Source organism: Rissa tridactyla, chromosome 18, assembly GCF_028500815.1.
Source record: "Rissa tridactyla isolate bRisTri1 chromosome 18, bRisTri1.patW.cur.20221130, whole genome shotgun sequence".
NCBI lineage: Eukaryota > Metazoa > Chordata > Aves > Charadriiformes > Laridae > Rissa > Rissa tridactyla.
Genome location: NC_071483.1, coordinates 2,844,328 through 2,868,591, shown reverse-complemented (window position 1 = coordinate 2,868,591; position 24,264 = coordinate 2,844,328). Strand labels below are relative to the sequence as shown.

The window sequence follows — 24,264 nt, the reverse complement described above, 5'->3', positions numbered from 1 at the left end:
GGGAGCGCTCAGCCCTGGGACGGAGACGGTTGTTTCTAACGTTTTCAGATTGCCAGGTCCGCCTGGACGCGTTCCCGTGCGACCTGCTCTGGGGACCCTGCTCTGGCAGGGGGTGGGATGAGATGACCTCCAGAGGTCCCTTCCAACCCCCACCATTCCGTGATCCTGCCGCCCGCCCTGCTCCGAGCAGTCGGACTAACACTGTCAGCGGTAAGCGATGGAGCAGCGCCCAAGGCCCCGCGCTGTCTGCAGCGTGGCACGTGTTCTGTTAGCGCCACGGAGCAGCTCGGGGCCAGCGCCGTGGGTTTGGACTCCACAGAGACGATGTTATGGTTTGAGAAAACCCACAACAGTTTATTGTCGTTTAGACAATTATTCCATCCCCCAATGACCCCTCCTCACCCGGAAAGGGGAATTGGGGAAAGCAAGGAAACACAAGGGTTGAAATGTAAATAGATTTAATAGGATAAGACTAAATAATTAACAATAATACTAAAGAGCCAGTATTAATCCCAATACTAATATAAGATACACAAGAATTGTGCTCAGCCCATTCTATCCTAGGAAGCCGTGCGCTCCCGGCAGGGACAGTAAATGTGGGACGCTGCCAGCGCTGCGGCTTCGGGAGGAAGGGAAGGGCTCAGGGCTCCTGCACCGGGGCAAGGAGTTTCTCTGGACCGCCGCCATCAAGGGAGAGCAAAACTACGCAGCAAACTTTCTAATTTATATCGAATGTGACGTTCATGGTATGAAATAACCCTGTTGGCCAGCCCGGGTCAAACGCCAAGGCCTCGCTCCTCCTCATCCCTGCACCTGGCAAGGCTTGAAACCACTGTGACCTTGAATCCCCCATAGCCTAGCTGGCTATAAACTAAATATTTTCATGAATTCAGACACTAGAGTCTTCCAAAAGTGGAGTTTTCCCCAGCATTAGAAGAGAAATTAGTCCTGTGTCGCTCAACCCAGGACAGACGTCCTGAGCTCCTGCCCAAACGCAGAGCCGTGTCTGGAGGTGGCAGGGCAGGGGCTGCAGGGCTCGTGGGTCGCTCCTGGGGGCTCTGTCCCCGTGTCAGCGTTTTGGTGTCCGGGAGGACTCGGAGGACGCCCTGTGACGCTCGACGCGGGGCAGCCCCCAGGCACAGGTGCCCGAATTCAACCAGCTCGCTCTGTGTCTGTGAGAATCAGAGAATCCCAGAACGGTTTGAGTTGGAAGGGACCTTAAAGATCATCCAGTGCCACCCTGGGCAGGGACACCTCCCACCAGCCCAGGTTGCTCCAAGCCCCGTCCAACCTGGCCTTGAACCCCTCCAGGGACGGGGCAGCCACAGCTTCTCTGGGCAACCTGGGCCAGGGGCTCACCGCCCTCACAGTAAATATATAACCTGGGCTTGGCTGGAGTGAATGTTATTTTCTCCCCAAAAAAGTCACAGGGATAGAAAAGACTTTCTAAAAGCAAAAACTTCCCCCAGCACTTCAATTGTGAGGCAAAAATTTACATTTTGATTTTGGAAATTGATAGCAATTCACAAATAATTCTCCTGGGCTGCTCCAGGTCGTCCATCAGCTTTGGGTCCCTGCTCGATAGAAGCCATTATCGGTTTTTGTTTGTTTGTTTGTTCAATATTAGCGGTTTGTTCAGCTGTTCTCCGGGTCTGTATGATAATGACAAATTGCAGACTCCTGGGCTCTTTTTTCCCCAAACAGCCTTAGCAAATGCAGACGGATGACATCATTTGGGTGCCACGGAGGCAGGGTGCACCGCAGCTGGGAACATCTGGGGTGAAACGGTGCCGAGGACGCCATGTCCCGAGCTGGGGGGGGCCACTTCGGGGAGGGTCCGTGAGCCCAGAGCTGGGGCCATCCCCGACCCACTGGCCTCCAGGCGTACGCCGGAGCTACGGGGCTCTTTGCCATTATGGGCAAATTACCTGTGAAATGCTTTTTTAATACTGAAAGAAATAACTTGATTAGTAATTATTGGTGCAGAACGCTTGGGGAGTCTCTGCAAAGGAGGATGGGCGTTTTCACAGGAGCTGCCTGTCAGTTTGTCTTCTAATTATGAGACTGTTCAGTGCCAAGACTCTGGACAGAGAGAGGGAAAAAAACCCTCAGTGTAATTGTATTGGTCATATTTTGTAGCCACTAATTACTTGCTTAACAATTAATGTTTCTCTGGCTCGCTGGGGAGCTGTCGTGGCCTTGGCTTGGGCCAAGGACCTCGGTGCTTCTCGTTGCAAAGCTTCCAGACCTTGTTAAGTGAGGGGCTGGGTGGGGAAGGGGATCAGCCCCCCGCTTTGACCCCCAACAGCCCTCCTGGGGCTCCTGGGTGCCAGCGCACACCCCTGGGTGCTGGAGCAAGGGTGCTGGTCACAACCATCGTGCTCCCACCCTCGTCACAATGGGAACAGGCTAATTCCTAAGCCCTGTGTCCTGCCTTGCCTCTCCGCGGCACGCGTCTGCAGTAGTCGCTGGAGAAAGATGGATCGGGGTCGTCTCTTCCAGCGGGGAGGGAGAGGCCGGTGCAGAGCACGGGCAGGCGGTGGACGGTCCCCCCGTGTCTGCTGCAGGGACGTCGCTGGGGCTGCGTGTCAAGCTTGTGTTTCATTTGACGCGCGTGTTGCACCTCTGGCAAGCTCAGCCCCTTTCCACCCAGTCCCCGGTGCCGGGGGTCCCTCCGTCGGCGTTGGCAAAGAGGGAAGGGTCTGGGGGGGCTCCGCCGGGGTGCCTGCTCCCGGTGGCTGTCCTGCAGGTGCCCCGGGTTCACTGCCGTCGCCGCAGGGAGCACCCCGGTAATCCCACACATGGCCCAACCCCCCAGACCCCCAAGACCCCCATTTCGGGCGCTGCGGCTCCCACCAACGCCGCTCATGGCCGCTCTGCGAGCGCAGGGAGAGAACGGCAGAGTGTGAGCCTGAGGGAGAGGGGTGACGGGCACTGAGGTTATTTATTGTTTACTGTTTGCTTCTAACAAGCATTTTCGGCTTATTAATTGTGGCAGGACGTGAGCTGGGTGAAAATTGATTTGGACCCCACTATCCAAGTGGTCAAACAGTTAAGTACCTATTTTACGCTCCCTAAACAGACATGGTAATTTTTCTCTTCACACACTGTTTTACACCAGCTTAATTCCAACAGCAAATTGAAATCAACTGAAAAGCAGCTTTCCAGCCCAGAAGACCTTCCTGGCACGTGTGAGAGGAGAGCAGCCCCGGTCAGGGAGATACGTCCCGAAGCACCAGGTAGCGTGAGCAGACGAGCAGAGCCAGCAGATGGATGGATGGACAGACGGACGGAGGAGGGCTGTGCCTGTGTCTGTAGTTGCTCATGTGTCTGGTTTGTGTGAAATACGTGGTGGAGCGCCTACCATTACCACGGTGCTTTTGCAAAATCATAGAATCACAGAATGGTTTGGGTTGGAAGGGACCTTAAAGCCCACCCAGTGGCACCCCCTGCCCTGGGCAGGGACACCTCCCACCAGCCCAGGCTGCTCCAAGCCCTGTCCAACCTGGCCTTGAACCCCTCCAGGGATGGGGCAGCCACAGCTTCTCTGGGCAACCTGGGCCAGGGGCTCACCGCCCTCACAGCCAAGAATTTCTTCCTGAGATCTCATCTAAATCTCCCATCTTTGGGGTTAAAACTGTTCCCCTTGTCCCATGGCTCCCCTCCCTGATCCAGAGTCCCTCCCCGGCTTTCCTGGAGCCCCTTTAGGGACTAGAAGGGGCTGGAAGGTCTCCCAGGAGCCTTCTCTTCTCCAGGCTGAACCCCCCCAGCTCTCTCAGCCTGTCCCCACAGCAGAGGGGCTCCAGCCCTCCCAGCACCTCCATGGCCTCCTCTGGCCCCGCTCCAACAGCTCTGTGTCCTTCTTGTGCTGAGGGCTCCAGAGCTGGACACAGGACTCCAGGTGGGGTCTCCCCAGAGCGGAGCAGAGGGGCAGAATCCCCCCCCTCGCCCTGCTGCCCACGGTTCTTTTGATGCAGCCCAGGATGCGGTTGGCTTTCTGGTCTGCAAGGGCGCATTGCCGGCTTCTATTGAGCTTCTCTGTTCAGCCTTGCAGGTGGCCAAGCCCCTTTTGGGTCTCTGTTGGCCTCCTGCAGCCGATGTCTCAGTGTCTCTTGGCTCCCAGCTTTCTGCTCCAGCCCTTCTCCCTCCAGCCTGGCAGCTCTCGGCAGTGAGCCTGCGCCAGGTCGGTGTCCTGAATTCTGCAAAACCTCAGATGATTCCAGCCCACCTCACGCTAGTGTCTGTCCCCGCCATAGACCCTCACGGGCGGTGGGAAAGGGTGTCTCCAGGCGAAGTCAAGAGAAACAGAGAGGCAGGGAGAAGCCCCACCTGAGACGGATGCGTTCTGGATGAGAGGGAGCATCCTTCAGTGCCCAGAAGGCAAACCTCTCGCTGTCCCGGTTGTCTGCAGCAGGGAGGTGAGGAAGGCAGGAGCTGGCAGAGGAGGCGGAAGCTGTTGGAGCTCAGACACACCTGCAGTCACTTGGCCATGGTCCACGGGGACCTCCAGCCCCGCAGGACGGGAGGGAGACGGGGCTGGCAGTCACCGGAGCGCAGGTGAGGGACACGCTGCTGTCCAAGTCTGGGATGAGGTGCTGGACCTGGGGCTGATGGCTCCACCTGAGCTCAGCGTGCTCGTAAATCAAAATCTTGATGTGAACTTTAGCAGCATCCATAAATTCTTCATTTATCATTATTAAAGATATGTCAACATTCGAAAACTGATTTATAGCTGGTAATTTAGATCATGGATTGTCTCCGATACAGTAAACTATTCCTACCCAAAGCCCATCATGCAGTTTTCTACTTATTAGGAATTAATGACTCCTGAAAGAGGGGCAGAACAGGCTGTTAGTGTGAATGAAGGGAAGGCTGTGGCTGTTGGGGCTTCCCTCCCGAGTTAAGTATGAAGGAACCCCCGACGAACAGCTAACTGGGTCCATACAGCCTTGTGAACATGCCCTGGGCTGGGTGTTGTGGTGGGTCCTGGTCCTGCTGGGGTCCGCCTGCGAGGCAGAGCCGTGCCAGCCACCATCCCGCCGCACCTCCAGGTGCTATCCTCTTAAATTTCACAATACACATGTTAAATCTCCAGTGCTCTGCACTGGCAAAGCTTTGAAGTCCTTTATCTCCAGGAAAGACCATCTGCTGCTTCAACACCATGGAAACAGCTTTCGGCAGATAAAAAACTTGAGTTTATCATTTTAATTCAGCACCAACTGCCATAAAGTCAATAACTTATCGTGCAGTTTACAAGGTATTTCTCTAAGTCTCTAGTAGGGCTGTTGTTTCTTTCTCGTGTTGTAGTGATTTTGCATTTGCGTGAGTGCCACAGAATTGACATTATACAGCGAGACAGATTGTCCTGTCTTGAACAGCATCTCATAGTAAACTAGCAACAGCTGCTAAATTGATATGCTGTGTTGACATACCTTCATAAATAACATATTAACTCCTAAAATAAAACTCTTCTAACATCTAAATTAAATGGAATCAAAGCTTAAATCGTCAGCTAAGTGCATTTGCAGATTCCGTGCTGGTGGTGGGGCTGGGCTCAGCCATAGGAGATGAACCAGGTTCCCTCTGCAGCCACCAAGTGAATATGGAGTTTCAGGTGAGGTTTGCTAACGAGGCTCGTTAGAGAAGAACATGGTTCCCTGCTAATTGGGTTCCTGGGATGCCAGGAGAGCTGGGAGGGGTGGCAGATCCCCAGACCCTGCCTGCCTCCCCCTGCTCCCCCTCCTCCCCCTCTCCCCCGGCTCCCTCGACGTGATGCTGCAAAACCTTCTCCTGTTCTGGGGGACCGTGTGTCGCCAGCCCTGCCTGCTTCTGGGAACACTGCCGGGTCAGTCTCTTGGCTGCCTGCAGGGCTGGTGCTCCTGTTTCCGCGTGCTCTGTGGTGGTGACGGAAGGTCTCGGCAGGAGCCACCCCATGGTGCCGGCACTCGGGGTGCTCGGGGCTGTGTCACACCTTGGTCCATTGGGGGCGAAGCCTCCCCCGGATGGTGGGGACACCGCTTTGTGGCTGTTGCTCCATTTTGTGGCAGGGAACAGCTCTGCGATGGCTTTGTACCGAGCCGCGTGCCAGCCTGTGGGTTCCTTTTGGTTTTGTAGAGGATGTTTCACGTCCCGGCGCGTGATTAGTAAAACCTCTGCTCACCCACGATGACAAAAACTGTTGTATTTTGGTTAAAATATTGCAGGGACATACTGGTGTGATAGAATATGCAGCATTGTCTCTAATAAGCAATTATATTTCATGATATGAATTAATTAAAATCTTACACTTAAACCAAGTAGCTAATTACAGACCTTTTAGCTTAATAAAGATAGAGTGTGGAAAGGGATAATATATACGGTAATTATTGAGTTAAGCAGAATGTAATGTGCATCCGGGGCTCGCTTAGGACGCTCTCAGTCAATACTTAATTACTTTACTGCTCTCTGAAGTCTACGTGGCATCTGGCTGCGCTGCTCGTGCTCCCCTTCCCGAGGCAGCGTTGCCGCTGTCGTCTACCTGCGGCTGCCCTTCGGCAGCGGCCAGTGGGCGAGGGGGACGCCAGGGCAGGGGACGTGTCTCGGTGGGCGAGGGGGACGCCAGGGCAGGGGACGTGTCTCGTGGGGCTGTGCATGGTCACAGCCAGCTCTCGGTGTGACCGACCACTGTCGGTGCCGCGTCGGTGGCCCAGCTCTGCCTGTCGCCATCCCGCGGGGTCTCTGCCACGGACCCCACTCGGTGCCTGCGTCACTGTGGCCCCACATCCTGTGACAAAATGGGCTGGGAACTGCTCTGCACCCGCCAAAACTCCTCGGGGTTTCTGGTGTTACTCTGTGCCGCGGGGAGGCAAAGGAGGGCTGGTCCGGGCGTTACGAGGCGCGGGTCTGTGCTGGCAGAGCTCCCCGGGCCCGTGCGTGCCCCGCGGAGACCCTTGGCTTCTCCGGCTCGCCTTGATTGAGCGTCGTTCCCGGCATCGCACAGCTCTTACGGTAACACAGGGGAAAAATTTATTTAGCGAGGCTTAAGGTCAGATTTTGAGAGTTAACAGTTACAAGGTCGGGAACAGAGTTAAAAGAAAAAACCAAACGTAAACCGCATCCTACGCCGAGGGTCAGGCTGCTCCCTCTTCCCGATGCCGGTGCTGTGGGGCATGAGGATGCGCAGAGCCCTGCTCCCTGCCCCAGGCTGTCTGCGGACACCTATTAATTACGCTCGCTGACGATGGAAACGAAGGTGATGCTCCTGGTGCCTCCTGCAGGGCAGGGACGGATGGGAGGGCGTCTCAGACCCAACTGCCACAGTCCCTTACGGGGACGTTTGGTGCGGCTAAACCTCGTGTCAACAACCCCAGAGAGCTGTCACTGACCGCGGCCACCCTGGCTGCGGAACGAGGGGCCGACAGCTGATGTGAGCTTAATGACTGGACGTGAACTTAATGACTGGCAGGCCGTGGGACTCGCTGGCTGGGGAAACTGGAACTTGACTCAAAGCCAGAGGCGTCTGGCCGGAAAAATTCTGGCTTGTTTGGGGAAGGCCACTGGGATGCTGCAACACTTGAGCTCCAAAAGAAACCAGCAGGACATGGAAAAGCGGGATAAGATCCGGGAAGGGATCTGGGGAGGCCGTCCTGTGTGCTGGACGGGGGGAGAGCTGAACCGCACACACTGTGGTCAAGTGCGAGACAAACTGGGCTGAACCGCAGCAAACTGAGGTCAGAGCAAGACTGGCGAGGTGAGTAAGGACCGGTAAAGATGGCAGGTGTGGGGCAGCGGTGTGGGGCGGCGGGGATCGGGTTGGGGGACCCCTTGGGGCTGGGAAATGCAGAGAGGTCTGGGATATTTCAGAGAAAACTGCAGGAGTAAGGTATCTGGGGTGAAATTTGTTATTACAAAGTGCAATGCTGGTAACGCGTTCTGCTGTAAGAGGAGTTCGGCAGCTGCAAACAGCTGCGCTGGGGAAGGGTCTGAGTTTATCAGTGCGTCATGAGATGGTTCCCTCTGGCCTTCAACACCACCCTCCTCTGCCCTGCGGAGAGTGGCCCGAGCTGCTTCGCCAGGAGGGTCTTCCAGCAGACGCCCGGTGCTCTCGTAGGGCTCGAGCATCGCGCTTTGGGTCGCGGGTGCCCGTTCCCCCTCTGCCGCCTTCAGGCTCGGTGCAGGCGGGGGGCTCGGTCCCGTCCCACCGTGGGCACAGCCGCTGCCAGGAGAGCGGGGATGGGGACGGTCCCATGGGCGTCTGCCGCACCTCCGCAGCAGGAGGCGGCACGGCCTCCACCCCTTCAAAGGCCACATGCTAATTTCCGTCTGAGCAAGAAGAGCCACTAATTGTGTGTAAGCCCCTTCCGCGATGTTTGATTCGTGCTTCACGCAGCAACCCTGCAAAGGGCTTGGAGAAGGATGAAAGGCCCCTTTTAGGAAGAGAGGCAGTAGGATTAAGCAGCTCTCTCCGCTCAAGTACTGTGCTGGTTGGCAGCTGCTCTGCGCCTGCGATAATTATGTCAAAGCCTGGGGTGCCATCAAGGGTCTCCGACCATCTGCAAGTGAAGAGCTGTTTTCCAATTACTAGCACTGGCATCTCATGTCCTCTTTGGTCCGAGCTGGTGTTTGCTGAAGGATATTGGAGGAATTAGTAGATATATTTCTCTCTAATCCTGTCCCAGGCGACGGCAAGATCAAACTAAAAAGCAGCCGACGGTGTGCTGTTGTTTTAGGCAATAACCCAGTGGTATTAATGAAGGTTTTTATCATTCTGGGGGCTCCATTGATTAAGACAACGAAATATCCAAGGTAACAAAGCTGGATGAATTAAAAGCTTAACAGCATGAAGAGGTATTACAGCACCACGAATTCTTCGGGAACTTGTCTGGGCTATCCCACTCCTTCTCGAGACCGATGTCCCTGCCGGGCAGAGCGCTATCCTGCCTTCGGCAGTTGTCCACGTGCCTTTGGCAGTTGTCCACACACGCGATCGCTGGGTTTCCTCTCTCTAGGAGGGGGTCGTTAGGGGAAGGCAGACCAGGGGGTGCCGCTGCCTGCCCCTTCCCCTGGCCGGAGAGTGGGTGCCTGGCTCACGGACACACTGCAGCCGGCGAACGGGCAGAACGGCCGAGGGGCTGCACTTCGCATGGGGTGTATTTGGCAGGGATGGATGCGGGGGGGGGAGCACTCAAAAAGCCAGGAGACCATTTGTCACCGTCTGTGTTTTGGCTTATATTTGATGAGCCAAATAATATAAATAAATGGGCTGTATTTGCAAAGGTGACGCTTCTGCGTTTCCAACCGGCATGAACAAGCAGCTTTGGGGAAGAATATCAGGGCGTGGATGTTTCTGAGAATCTTCTTCAGTCGTTGCTCCTCTTTCCTGGCAGGATCCGCAAGCTCTCAAGCACCTCTGCTCTCTAATCTAATCAGTTCTGGGGAAACAGGGTTTGACGCAGTGTCTGACCACTCACGTACCCACCAGCAGAGTAAATACCAGATATATTTTGTGAGAACGGCATTGGAGGCGGGGGTGAGCCCGGCGGGTGCGCTGGGCAGGGGGGCGGCTGTGCCGAGGGATGGGGACGGGAGGCAGAGGCTGCTCAGCGAGGACTCCCTAGTCCAGCTCTGGCTTCCAGGTGGCAGGAAGAGCCCTAAATTACTTCTAAATTACCACTCAATTTCTTATGGACCTGGTCCAAATGCCACTTTCCTGACTTAACATCACACGTGTTTTCCAAGCAGCCACCAGGCTGGGTGGTAAGGCAGGGGAGATTTGATTAGTCCTGTGAATGCTCTGTTATTAAAGCTCCAGCGATGGGAGGTAATGGTCCCTGGGGGTCCACCCGTCTGGGGAGCGTGAACCTGGCAACGCTCTGGCTCTGGGTCCAGCCCCTCATCCCCCAGGCAGGAGAGGAGCTTCTGCCGGACGCTCGGCTCTGCCGGGCTGCTCCAGGCAGGGTGACGCCATGGGGACGCGCAGCCAGCATCCCTCCTGGCCCTGGCGCAGCCCGGGAGCCCTGCTCTCCAGCCAGGGACCGCTTGGCAGCGACAGGCCACCCTTAGGGATGGCTCGGACCCCTGGTGCGACGCTGCCGCCTCCAACACGGGTGGGTGGATGGCTGCGGGTCTGTCACGTCCGATTGTCCGGCAGATGCCTCGGCCTCACAGACGGTCGGTGGCGTCGGCGCGGGAGCTGCTGTGCCAGAACTGCCGCTGCCGCGCTGAGCTGCAGGCTGCAGGGCTGGGGCTTCCCTGGGGACGCGTTAGGGGATTTATGGGTGTCTTCCAAGGTTTTCTCCTTTATGATTCTTGATGAGTAGATAAAAGGCCCATTTCTTCTTTTAATGGAGTCTCTGATGTTAATGGCCTCCCTCCAGTCAGATTAAGGTGCTTTGGCCTGTTTTACTCTAATAGCGGATGATTGAGAAGCGTCTGGCTGTTTCACAGTTGGCTTCCTCACACTCGTGCTGTGCCGCGCCACCGCCACCCCTGCCGTGAGAAGCTTCCTGGAAATTAAAAAAAAAAAGAAGGCTGGAGGAGCCCATCCCTCCCCTCACAGGGGCTCCATCGCTCCCTCCTCCTGGCCTCCCTTGCTGCCGCCACGTCTTGGGACCACCCCAAGGAGCATGTGGCCATGGTGGGACCCTGCTGAGCTCCTCGGGCAGCTGGTGGGGCAGCGATTGCGGTGCCCAGGGGGCTGCGGCACGGGGCTGCCCGCCCTGGTGGCCCCAGCCACCTCCCACCGGCCAAGGGCGAAGCGAAGCGCCGGAGTCTGCAGGATAATCAGAGCTATTAGAGGCACTCGTGTGTGCGAGAGGGTGTGAAATGCGGATGGATGGAGGACCCTGGGGAGCGGGAGAGAATGAGTGGGGACGTGCCTGTGTCCCTGGGAGCGCAGGCTGCGGGAGCCAGCATGGGGGACCCCGGTGTCCCTGTGTCCTGGCGTCCCTGTCCCCTGCTCAGCCGTGGGCATCTCTGAATCGTCACAGAGCAAGTCCCCAGGCTGCAGTCTCGTTGCATTAACAAGGCACCATTTCTGCATTTTAAGTGCGTGCTCCTTGATGTTGTCCTGCCTCTAAATGATCCTGGAAATGTATCATCTACTTAACTACCTTTTAATTAAAAGTCAGGGATATTAGAAAAGAGAAATCAATTCCTGTCACAATTAAGACTTGGTTTGAACAATTGCAGCGTGTTTCAGCAAAGGATCCTCTCTGGACTTATTGATCTGTATTGTCATAATGTCTGCTTTATTACTATGGCTCAGACGCTCTTAAATGAATATTTCGCCTGAATAATGCGTGTCATCTGGCAGGCAGAGCGGGCTGCCTGCTGCCAGTCACAGTCTGCAGGGCTTCCATGCCCCCGCGCCTGCCGGCCAGGGCTGAGACCAGGGCGAGCAGCCTTGTCCCCCCGCGGCGTCGGGCTCGTCTGCGAGCACCACGCTTGCACCACGGGCCGGCGCCTGCTGGAGCGAGCTGGGGAGTCTCGGGGTTTGCAGCCCCAGAGCCGTCTCAAAGCCTGGAGGAGGCCATGGCGAGCGGCGCCAGGGGAGCAGAAACCAGCCGCCGGCAGCGCCCACCCGAGCATCCCGCACCCAGCACGGTGCCACGTCTCCCTGCTGGCAGGAGCGGGAGCGGGACCAGGAGGGACGGCTGGTGCCAAGGCTGGAGCCTGCCCTGCACGTGGCCGTGTCTCCACCAGCAGCTGAAGCCTCCCGCTCCCGCGGGGAGGACCCTGATGCTCTCCCCCGTGGAAGTGACAGTAGTAGGAGGCTGATTAATCAAAATCTAACATGATGAAGGACCTTTTTAAAGGTAGAAGACATCCCGGTTATGTTTTTTTCTGCCCTTTAAAAGTTCTTTAAAACTAGGGGGTCTTGGAGGAAAGAAAATTGATTTCTCATGGTTTCTTTTGTACCTCGGGGCAGAAAGTAAATTCAAAGGGGCCCTGACATGAAGTGTCAGAGTCTCCGCTGCTGCGGCTGATAATGAGATCTCTCACAGACAAATCAAAACACCTGGATTTCACCACAGAGGAGCTACTGGTTTGACCCAAGATGTTGGGATTAGGAAGAAGAGAGGGCATGTGCTGAAATCCTGTCTGCCGTGGAAGCAGACTTGGCACCGGGAACGCTGCAGCCGCAGTTATCCGGGGGTGGGGGCCGCGTCCTGCTGCCCCGTGGTGCCTCCGCCACGGTGCCCCCCGTGCCGTCACCGCTCCCCCTCTCGCTTTGGGCACTGGCAGCTGCTCCTGTCGCTGCTTTCTCTGCCTCTCCCCCCGTCCTGCAGGCTCCCCGCTCGCCCGCAGCCCTGGTGCCCAGGCAGGGGGGGCCGGGGAAGGAGGAACCCCACCGCCTCGACGGTGCTTCTTGTAAGCCAATGGCCATGGCTCCCGAGGCTGCAGCCTGCTCGATACCGTTCGCTTTGTGATAAATAGGATTCCCATAATAATTTCTGGCTCTTATTAATGCTTTTAATCTACAGACCTCAGGAGCTCTCAGGCAGGGAGAGGTGAGCCAGAGGAAACCAGGAGAGAGAGATGCTCAGAAAAAGAGGGAAGAAGCAGAGGAAAGTGAGCAGGATGAACTCTTTACCTCTCTATCCCATTAGCGCTTTCTCTGCAGATTAAAAACCCTGTCGGGAGCAGCAGCCGGCGGAGCTGGATGGTAGTGCAGGGCCGCGGTGCCGGCAGTGGCTCTGGCTCAGCTGCGGGGCTCAGACAAGCCGGTGTTGGGGACGGCTCCAGCCCTGATGGCCCCTGATGCCTCCCCCTGGCCAGGACGGCCTCCGGCTCTGGGCTTTGCTCCTCTCGGTTGTGGGCTTAAGTGACTCTCAGGCTCCGTGATCATGCCTTTGGTGTATGACTAATTGGAGAAGCGTCTAATCGTGTCCTCCACCGATGTCACCGTTATGCAGCCTGTGATTAAACATGCTGTCAGCCGCTGCTGTTTACAGATAATAATGCTGCTTTCTCTCCATTCCTACACTATCAGCCTCATTAGGAAGGTTTATGGATAAATTAGTCACTCTGGGATTGAATAATGTCTCAAACACATCCACTGACTCCGCACCCTCTGACTCCGGCTGGCCGGGGGGGAGACTGGTGACCCCCAACTATGTTTGGGGCAGAGCCCTGGCTGCACACCAGGGTGACCCCCAGCCCCGGAGCCTACCTGCTGTGCTCATGGTGGCTCCTCCTCGTGGAGACTGTTTCGGGGGTGCAGGCCCCACTCTTGCCACCAGGCTGGAGGCAGCAGTAAGTGTCTTGTGTTGATAAAATTCTCTCTGATGCTTCATTACAGCAGAATCTGCAATACATGCAAAAAGATGCTCTTTTTCCACTCTTGCTGAATGAAACATTCATACATTTCCAGAGAAAGCTCCTGGCACGGGTGGAGCGTGGCCTTTCAGCTACAGTGGGAACAAACTGCAGCTGCAGATGGGAACAGGTTGTTTCTGCCATTTTTCATTCTTTCCCCTAATTATAATGCAGATTGGACACTCTCTCCAGCATTTCCTCCCTTTCTGTTTGCTTAAGCAGTATTTTTGCGAACCTACGTGGCAGTCTCGCCCTGGGACACGACTGCGCCGTTAGAATAAAACCGAATTTATTGCTTCCCTGGGCTGCGGGTCTTTTCCCCCAGTGCCCCTTCCGTCGGCCACCAGCGCCGAGCCAGCGGCTGGGAGCGGGGATGGGACACGCCGTTGGGGACGGTCCCTCTCTGCATGGTGGGGACGGAGCTGGCAGGACCCCCATGGCCGGCGTCCCGGGGATGGCGTGTCTGGCGGTCCCTCCGCAGGGGCTGCACCCAGCCGGCACGGCGGCAGGCGGAGCGGAGGCGCGGGAAGCCATCCAGCTCTCCGCCGCACACCAAGCACTGTAATTACCGGGGAGCTTTAATGGAGCTGGACACACCGTGCTGGTGCCTTTATTTAGAGTCCGCCCAAGCGCCGAGTCCTGGAGTGCAAAATGCATCTAGGAATTAGCCCCAGCTGGAGTAAATTGCTAATTATCATTTGCAAAGTACATTATCCTCTCTTCTCATGGACAAATGGAAAAGACTCGTGCTGCATGACCTGCCTGTCTCTCTCACCCCGTGACTAAGGGATAATTGGCGAATGCCTTGTGGTGATTGAGTTACAGAGCAAGTCCCGAAGTGTCTGTCTTCATCAGTGTGTCATGCAACTTGCGTCCCTGATTGCCGGATGAATAGGAGCCGGAGCCACGCTCACCCCGAGGAAACCCGCTGCAGCTCAGCGCCGTAACGCCAGCGCCCTTGCTGTTAAGGGACATTTGCTGACGCTTTATTGAGGGGCCAATGAAGTTAGAAATCTTGGTAATTGATTTTAAATGGTAATCAGCACAAAGGCTTAAATGTAAAAAAGACTCTTAACAAATAAGGGAAGCACTGTGAAACAGGGAGATCCACACCTGAGACGTGCTGGCGCTTTGGGGTCCCCCTTGGGGGTGCCCTTGGGAGCGGCGCCAACCAGCCTGGCACTTACGTGGTCTTCAGCTTTACAGAGGTTTGGGCTGCAAATTCCGCACAGCGCTGCTGGGAACAGGTGAGGGAGGTCTGGGAAGAGCCTGGACTGCGGTGAGAGCTCGGCACCGCGGCAGGGGCCAGTCTCTGCCACCGCCACCCCGGAGCACCCTGCCCCAGCTCGCCAGGGCGAGCGACCAGCGGGACCTGTCCATCTGAAACGCATCTGACCGCAAGTGGCAGCCACATGCTGCAGATCCCTTTGTAAAAAATAAACAGCCTGCTGTGAAATTATTTCCGACGTCACCGAAAATGAAACTCCTAATGACAGCACTTCAAACAGAACTGCTGCAAATCTCTGTAAGTGATTTTAATGAAACCAGCCAGGAATACAAGGAGAGCAAATCAAAGCTAGGACAACTCCTTTGTTCAAATTACACATAATTGGTATCAAAATTATGATAATGGTTGTTTGCACCATTATACTTGAGGTATATCATCATTTCTATCACAGGCCTCGGCTCTCAGAGGTTCAGACACCTGAGCTCTCAGGCTGCAATTCCAGATTTCAACCAGAGCAAGGGGAGCAGCAGACAAGGGGCTGCCCGAGCGTGAAGCTGTCCGTCTGTGCGAAGCCCGGAGTGCCGGCATCCTGCCCTGTGCTCGGCACCACCGGCAGAGCCTCTCCGCTGGGCAGGACCTGCCTCCCTGGGGAGCAGGGGCATCTCTCCGCTTGGGACCCCCCAGCTCGGCTGTGACTGCACGAGGGTCGGCTGGGAAGGGGCTCCGGCTGGGGATGGCATCAGCCCCAGCGCCTGTGCGCATCGGCTGTGGGAGCAGGTTGGGATTCCTGATCCTGCTGCTCAGAAGGGACTGAATGGGTGTGGCAGGACACAGTCCCAAATTCAGGATGTTTACTTTAAGTAACCGGATGTTAATTAGCACTAAGTTACAGCTGGTTTCCTCTGAAGCTCTAAATTACTTCCTATTGGCACCAAGTGGTTTCCTCTTGGTCGGTGCTGCCCAGGTGAGTGCTGGAGCCATGGTCAGTGGCCGGTCGGTGGTGACTGCCGGGACGCTCGGGGGACGTGCCGGTCCCCTGGGTGCCGCTGTACAGGGCATGCGGGGAGGAGCAGAGCTGTGGCTCCTCTCTGCATTCCAGCCCCGTGTCTGCCCTGCGCAAGGCTCTGGGAGCCGCTGCGGGCTGGGATGGGATTTGCCTGGCTTTGTCGTGGCTTGGGCTCCCTCAGCTCTCCGGCCTCAGTAATTTATATGCCATTGTGTGACTGATGAAAACCTGCTATCAGATAATTGATTCCCTTTGGTCTTTTTTTTTGGTAATCCTTCAAAGTCTCTTTGCTGATACGAATCACCTGTCTGGGGCCCTTGCCCGGCCGGCCCCTCGTGCTGAGCCCGCTTACGGCTGAAGGAGTGCCCGAGGATGCTGGGCTCGCCTTCGCCAGGCACCTGGCGGCTTTGCTGCCCTCGTGCTCTTGGCACCAGCTCCAGCTCTGCCCCGCATCCCTATTCCCACATGTCACCGACACGGAGCTGCGCGGCTGTGGGTCTGAGTCCCCTGGGAACAGCACAGGGAGCCTAATTAATGCATGTAATAAATCTGCAGAATTAGGTGGCCTGTCTGCTCTTGTGCATCCGTTGCTTCCTCCTCCACAGAGATAATTACATCAGACAGCTCTTAAAATAGGTGCTTTTTTCCCTCGCAGGGTTTTTGTGCGTGGAGCTGAAGGCAGCACGGGGACTCGCCTGGGCTGGGCACCCGGGACGGCCGGGTGCTGGGAGCGATGCTGAGCCCCGACCCCTCTGCAGCGGGAGAGGTGAGGTGGACTGTGAGAACGCCCCTCGCTCCGTGTCCCTGCCACGTCTGTCCCTGCCCTGCGGGTTACATGAGCCGAGGCCCGGCTTCTGCTTGTTCTCAGCAGGGCCGGGAGAGCGGGAGGCTTTCAGCTGGTCACAAGGAATGAGAGGATGAAGTCCAGAGGCACGGCTGTGCTGCACGGCGTTCCCGGTGCCTGCTCCTGCGTGGCTGCTGTGGCTCTCACCCCCCTGCCAAAGCCACCAGCGCGAGCGGGGGTGGAGACAGCGGAAGGCTGCTGCGCAGGGCGAGGGCAGAGCCACCTGCGGGCACTCCGTGCTGCGGGGCAGGGCATGGAGCAGGACAAGGAGAGCCATCGCACGCAGGTGTGACGTGACAGCGAGATAAAGCATGAGAGTTTTGCCCAGGGACCGTTGTTCACTTGCTGGCGTTGGGTCCCGTGGGGTTTTGGTGGCAGGCGATGCGCCGAGAGCCCTGGAGCCCGAAGGGAAGGAGGGGACGGGGCTGCAGCGCTCCGAGGGGAGCAGGCAGAGGGGCAGCGGGGGTGTGGGGCTCTAGGGGAGACCTGCTTTGCAAAGGGGTTTGCACTCACCTCTGGCCTCCGCCTTGGCAGGGCACGGCATCGCCCCCCGCATGCCCTCCTGCTGCTCCCCGCGCCGGTCGGGATGCCAGAGGGAACATTCTCCACGCACGAGTCCGCAGCTCAGTCAGTGCCTTGACTTGCCCTTCAGAGCCTGTCACCAGATTGCGGCGCCTGGATCCCTCCTGTCTGGCTCTAATTAATAGCGTGTGATAATTTGTCTCCAGTTGAGTTGGAATTTAACACTGAACGGATCCTTGCCCCCAGTGAAAGGCTGGGTTTCGCACTGATGATGACAGAACGGAGTATTTCCTATATAAGCATAATGATCTTACGCTGCCTGGAGCTCTGGATTTTCTCAGTATATGACGAATGTGAAGCGTTTAAAAATATTAGACACTCTTTTTTACATTATTTTCTAGAATACGGATCTCTCTGGGTTGCCTAGAAATCCATTAACACGAAATGTAAAGATGCTTAAAGGCATTTACCCAGATTAGCTGCCTTTATGTAGTCAAGGATCTTTTATGTGATTACCTTAAAAGCTAAAGAGCTGCTGCAAAATATTTATAGTACAGACATCCTGAGGCAAAAAGTACACATCTGACAGAAAAATTAAGCCGTTAAAAAGAAATGCATAGCTCTGGTTGCTTGTATTTTCAGACAAACAACACAGAAGGTAAAAGGAGTTAATACACAGAGTGTTTTCCTTTTGCAGCCCAGGATTTCAGGGCTGTGTGGCTTTGATCGTGGGATTTATGGGGAAGCTTTACATTAACTTTTATTTTGTCTGTGATTTCTACAGTTAGTAGCGAGTGAGATGGTGCGGGGACGAGACGGCGCTGTCAGCAGCGGGCTGTGAAGGCACCGGCTGCGACGGAGCGTGATCCCCCCGGGAAGTGGTGTCTGAGCCCCGGGATCAGCCAGGGGCAGCGGGTTGGCGAGATGCCAACGGTACAGGGTGCGGATGGTCTGAGCCGCAGGAGCTCCGCCGCTTTCCTGCGGGAGATATCTACTGAATACATGGGTGCTGCGCTGCTGCTGCCTGCGCTCAGCCCAGCCTCCTCGCAGCACGAGCAGCAAAGCTCAGCCTGGAGCATATTTTTGTGACATGCCCAAAACAGCACGAAATTGCACAAATCCCTGGTTTTCCATTGTAAGAAAACCCTTTCAAGTGTGGAAGAGGAGGGAGAGGTGCGAAAGCTGCCGTGAGGTTTCCGCCTGCTCCTGCTTTCTCCAAGGGCATCTCTTACAGCCACGTACCGCGGCCTCCTGGCTCCTTTGCCCTTTAGCACGAGAAGTCATTTGTCAGCAAAAGAAAAAAAGTTCTGTTTTTCGGTCCAGCTCTGGCTGTCCTCCCACTGAGACTTTCAACTCTCTGTCTCAGGAATTGATGGTCTTGGATTATGATCCTCTTTCCTTGGTGTTTGTATTGATTTTTTTTTTTTTTTTTTTTTTTCCTTCCAGGAGGGTTATTTTCACCATGGTTTCAAAACTATCTTTCCGTCTCCACTTACAGCAGGTAATAGCTCAGCTCGGCGGATGACACCGTGCTGGCCCCGGCGCGGCCTGGAGCCTGGATAACTGGCCGTCTTTGCTTTCCCACTCGTCTCTCGGGCTCATCCCGTGGGGAGTGGGGTACGGGGAGCTGCCCGTGGGCTGGGTGGGAGTGACAGAGGTGACCAGACAAGGTGTATGCCTCTTCCTTTGCTTGCAGGAACTGGCCCCTCGTCACGCTGCGGGTGCTGGAGCAGGCAGCCGGTGTGCCGTGACGTGCCGTCCCGGGAACAGCATCCCTCTGTCCCGCTTGCTCCCTGGTGGGGCCGAGTCCTCGGCGCTGGCTGGGCTCTGCCGCGGCCCCCTTTGCCCGCCCCTGGTTCATCATCTGCGCCTGATAATGAATAAATCCAATAGTCTCCATTTAAAAGTCTGCTCTGTTTCCTTCACCCCCAGCAATGGCTTTTAGTCATCCGGTCTTGCCAAAGAAAAATTCATGAGATCATTTCCCCAAAACAACGTGATACTTCAAAATCGTAATTAAAATACCTCTGGCTGTTCTAATATTAAGCTTTTATAAGTGCTTGGAATAATATCTCAGATAAATGGAAAAGGTTTATACTCTATTAGCATGACATACCCTTCTCCTAATGAAACATATCTCTAACATCAAATCCTTCGTGTACATTGAAAACACTCTTCCCTGTTTGGTTCTTCAGCGACACGAACGCCTTCACCTCCCGTGGGGCTCGGTGGTGAATGGAGCCGTCCCAGGGGGCCGTATCGATTTGCTTCATGACATTAATACCTTCCAACGTACCAGCGGCAAGATCCTGCGCGTGAATACTAAATGGGAGGATGTTGTGCCCCAGAGGCTGGTAAGCGAGATCCCATATATTACACCATGTGAGTCGTGTGTCATATTAGAGCAATCTCGTTTTAAAGGGCATCTTTCAAGCACAAACTAGCTTTTTCCCACACTTGACTGATCACACAAATAACTGTGATTAAAGGTCAAGTGCCTGGGTTTTTCTGTTTTACTCCTTAAAAATTTATATGCGAAAGAAAACCTAGAAGTTAACATAGCATGAAATTGTTATGCAGTTATGAGCCTTTAACGACAACTAAATGTCGCTTTTCTTCCTGGGTGGCTTGAAAAATCTCCAGTAATAATGGGTCACTTCTTCTGGTTTCCACTCGAGGAAGATTATAAATAAACCCTGTCTTTTGCTTCCCTGCCCTGTGAAGTGGTGGAGGAAGAGTTTTAATCATATGAACTCGTGGCCCCCGTCACCAGGGCTGTACTCTGGGCTTGCTGGGGGCTCCCGGGCTGCAGGCGCGCGGTGGCAGCGTCAGTGGCTGGAAGCTCTGACGTGGTGCGGCCGCGCTGGCCCGTGCCAAGCTCTCCCGGATGGAAACAGCATCGATAAATGGATGGGAATTTTCTTGCGGGTCCAGTTAACCCAGAGAAAAGGTAGTGGCCGTATTTTCAGAGGGGATGAGAAACAGAGGGTGAGCTGGAAACCCCCCCCTGGCTTCAGGCGCCCAGCTGGGCTGTCTGCACCCCGTTACCGTCCCTGCCTGGATCTGCCCTGGTGGCTGGATGGCAGCTGTCGGAGCTGGAACACGGGAGGTGGGTGCTTTGGGGTGTGAAGGGAGTGCTGGAAGACATGGAGGGCAAGTAGAAACATTAGAGGTATAGATTGTCAAACCCAATCGTGAATCTTCAGCGCGCTTGAAAAATCTTTCCTCCGTTTCTGCAGAATGGCCACAGCGGCAGCAGCATCTTCTTCTTAACTGGCCAAGAGCCCCAGATTTCCAAGAGGTTTATACTCAGATGCAATGCCTCCCAAACCTCTCGAAAGCAAATATGCCTTAGGTGGTAAAAAAATGCTTGCAAAGGCAAGATTCCTGTGGAACAGGTTAAAGAAACGTTGCACGGGGGTTTTGAGCTGGTACCTGGGCTGCTCAGGATTCCTGATCCTGCAGGGACTTTCGCATACGGTTCAATGCGTTCACGTGGGCTGTCTTACTGACTCCGGGAAGAGAGTACTTAGAAACTGGAGCATGAGGCAAACGAACCGCAATCACCATATCTAATTAATCTTATTATGCAATGTGCAAATTGGAGTCTGACTGGCAGCAGGCTTCAATGGGATACCTGCCGCAGGAAACTTTCTGCAGAACTCAGGCTTTGGTGCCTTAACGCTTCAAGGTGTTTCGGTGCAGTGCCTTTACGCAGACACACCGCACCCCTCTTTCCCTGCAGCGCCGTGCCCCCCGCCGGTTTTCCTGCGGGCATATTCCCTGGCTGCTGCCCCCCAGCAGCCCTCGCCGCACCCCTCATCTCGTGCGTGGGTTTTGGTTTCGCTGGTAAGTCCCGTTGCCGGCATGACCCAGCACTCAGCTCTCTGGGTCCGGACACAGCCCCGTGCTCTGGGCGCTCCCCCTCCCTGGGCACCCACCACCCTGAGCAGGGGCTGTGCCATAGCCCAGCCAGCATGTGTTAGATGGAGACTCAATATTTTTATTCCAGGCTCACAGTGTTTTACGTTTGACAGCACATAAGCACAGGGAAGGGAACATCCCCCAGGAAGAAGTGTTGCTACATAAGCAAGCTTTGGCGTCACGGCTTCAGCCATCAGGTGGGAAACTGTCGGGCGTTCAGCCTGACTCAATTTTGCAGGGACCTGTAACACCTACAATTAGTGACAATCAAACCTTGACGAGTTCCTCCCCCGGTGCTGGCGGCTGTGGGCCTGGAGACACACACCTCGCCTGCTGCAAGCTGGGAATCGCCTCCCCCAGCCCAGCCGAGCTCCCTGCACTGCGCTCACCGCCGCCACTCTGCCCGTCACGCAGGGCTGGCAGGGAGCGCCCTGCCTGGGGCTGCCTTTTCCTGGGGTTTCTTTCTGGCCACTCGGACTTTTATGGCAGCCACTGGGCGTAATGGACCTTGAGACAAAGCTGGGAATCAAATTCCAGCCCGGAAAGGCAGAACAGAGGGCTTGACGTAAACCTGGCGTTCCTGGGCAAGGGCAGAAAAGAGACCTGCCCCACTGCTCTCCTGGGCCCTGCGGTGCAGCAATAAGGCTCTGACTCGCCACTGCCTGGTAACGGCAGCAGGGAGCAAAGGTCGGCCAGTGGGGCAGCCCCACAACACTGTTAATTAGGGCTGTGACCACAAGGCTGCGGTGTCTCAGCACCAGCAAGGGCTGTCCATGCCACAGCAGTCCTTTGGCTTGCATGGGGGGGGCAGCCCTTGCCCTTGGCAGCCCAAAGCTCAGCCCCGCTGTGCTCAGTCTGTTCCAGCCCGAGCCTGCCCCGCCGATCGTGCAACGAGACTCAGCTGGTGGCAGACGAACTGCCGCTGCCATCCTTAGGCTTCAGAGTGAACGGCGCCCCCGCGCCCGCCCCTGGCCCCGCCCCTTCTCGCCGCGCGCCCCGGCGGCCCCCGCGGATTGGCCGAGCGGCCCCGCGGCCCCGCCCCGGCGGCGGCGGTTGGCGGCGCGGGGCTGGGGCGGGGCCCGGCGGCCGGCGCGCGGCGGCGGCGCGGGGCGCGCGGAGTCGGCGGCGCCATGGCGACGGCGCGCGGCGGCGGCGGCTTCCCCCGAGCGCTGCCGCTGCTGTTGCTGCCGCCGCTGCTGCTGCTGCTCCTGCCCCGCGCCGCCGCCGAGCAGGGTGAGACGGGGCGGGACGGGCCGCGCCGCGTCCCCGCCGCGGTGGCTCCGGCGGCGGTCGCCCGCGGCGGGTCGGGCTGCGCGTCGCGGTGCCGGGAGAGACCGGCGCGGCTCGGCGGGTCCGGGTGCGCGTCCCTTTCCTCCCGCCGGTGTCGCCGCCAGCCCCCGCGGGGTGGCTGTGCCGCGGCTCTCCGGGGCGCGGGGACCCGCTGAGGAGCGGGACGGAGCGAGCGGGTCAGCCCGGGGGGTCCCGGTCCCCGCCATCGCCAGTGGCGTCGGGAGGAACGAGCCGCTGCGGCGCCCGCTGCCCGCGCAGCGCTGCCGGTACCGGGAGCGGAGCGGCGGGAGCCCGGCCCGGCTGCGGCGGCTCTGGGGGCAGCCGCGGCGGGTGTCTGTGTGCGCCGGGGCTGCGCTGCCGGGAGGGGTGACCCCCCCCCCGGGGTTGTCCCCCAGCTCGCTTGCGAAGGGAGCGGCCGGGGATGCGCCTCCGCCGGCGGTACCTGGTGCGGGGAACGCGAGAGGAGGCACCGCCTGCCCGTCGGGGATGGCCCCCGTTCGCTGGCTGTGGGAGGATCGTGAAACTGTGAATTTGGGGGAAATGCCTCTTCCTGTCGCGCAGAGAATTGGCTGGTTTGTGGAAAAAGGATGTGGGCTTTCAAGGAAATTCTTGTTTCAAAGCAGCCGCTGGTACCTCTCAGTTCCAGGCGACGCACGGGCTCCGGGTATGGTACAGCTGCAGCGTTGGCTGGTGATGTCAGGCGGATTGTCCTGCAGGATCCCTTGGGAAGGGCTGCGGCCTTCCCTGGGACCTCACCCTCGTTGGGTCAGGGTGCTAATCGCCTAACTGCGAGGCCAGCTCTGGGTGCGCAGCCTCCAGCCCTGCAGCGTTGAGTCCTGCTGGGTGCTCGGGCGATGGCTGGTGTCGCTGGGGTGGGAGCTGCCCCCCGCGCTCTGGGACCTGACCCACTGCTGGGGCTGGTGGGTGTCTGGGAAGGGCGCATGGCACTGAGCTTCCCAGCGGAGTGGCCGGGGGGATGTTTACCGGCATCGCCTGTGTCAGTGAGTTCGCTTTCTAACGTGTTGTCTTCCCTGCAGTTGTCCTGCTGGACTCGAAGGAATCGCAAGCGGAGCTGGGCTGGACCTCGCACCCGTCAAACGGGGTGAGTGTGGCGGTGAGACTGTCCCTGTGCGCTGCCCTTTGGCGCTCAGCAGCATTTAAAGTCCCCACATGGAGCTGGCGGAGGGGGCCGGCAGCCTGGGGGTCTCCCCGAGACGGGGGTGGGCAACTTGGTGCGAGCTGTGGTGTTGATCAGCACCGGGGAGCAGGGCGAGAAGTGAAGTATCGGTTACGTGAGCGGTACAACCGCTGGGGAACCGCTCCTCCAAACGAATTCTACACTCCTGCAATGAGCAAATGAACACCAGCCAGTGAAGCCTGTGTATTGTAGTGTGCACGCCAGCGCGAGCTCCTGGGGGTCAGCTCAGCTCTTGGAAGAGGCTGCGGCTGGCGTGGGATTGTAGGGAGCTCCGCATCGTGCAGGGTTTGTCTGATCAGGTCCTTGCTTTGCTGCCGGGATCACTCCATAGCCGTCTTCAGGAGAGTGTGCTGGGAAACTCAAGAGTTGTGTTCCTTGCTGCTTTGCGTTCGTTTTCCAGGATGGAAACAAACCATCCAGAGGGGACAGCGATAGCTCCTGGAATCATCTGTGTTGCCCAGCTGTTAGTCTGCAGAAGAAACTCTGTTTTGGGTACATTTGGCAGTCTTGCGTGCATTTCCCCCCAGAAAGAATTGCTTCGGGAAGTTGCCAGGTCATCCTTAAGGCTGTGAGGGTTGAATCATCGTTTCACTAATCAGAATCTCTGCTGGTAACTTTGGGGAAATACCGTTTCACTTGCAGTCAGAGGATTTGTCCTGTTCTAGCTGAAACTTCTCCTGACAGAGAAGCTGCTGCTGTTGTTCACAAAGATACTCGTCCTTGTGTGATGGTGTGACTGGCATCACATCTCCTTGGCCATCTTTCACTTCTCTGGGTAGCCCGGCCCTGTCTGGCATTACGCTGGGTGGTAATGCTGAGCAGACGCACCTTCCCAGGGACAGAAAGTCCGCGGCATATGTGGGAGATAAAGGCTCTGGCCTCTCGACAGATGCTGTGTCCAGTTTCCTATTCGACTTCGGTTTAGAAGGTCTGATGCCGGTGCCCTCTCTCTG

At 56.8% G+C, this 24,264-nt stretch overlaps 1 protein-coding gene across 1 annotated transcript in view; it reads left to right on the top strand.

Annotated features, from left to right (window-relative positions):
* The first annotated feature begins 21,953 nt into the window (after nucleotides 1-21,953).
* The window catches only part of EPHA10 (EPH receptor A10), a 38,397-nt gene continuing 36,086 nt past the window's right edge, over nucleotides 21,954-24,264 (top strand). Inside the window, exons 1-2 of the mRNA XM_054223608.1 lie at nucleotides 21,954-22,056; nucleotides 23,151-23,215. Of these exons, the coding sequence (XP_054079583.1) occupies nucleotides 21,954-22,056; nucleotides 23,151-23,215 (168 nt within the window). The remainder of the gene's footprint in view (nucleotides 22,057-23,150; nucleotides 23,216-24,264) is intronic.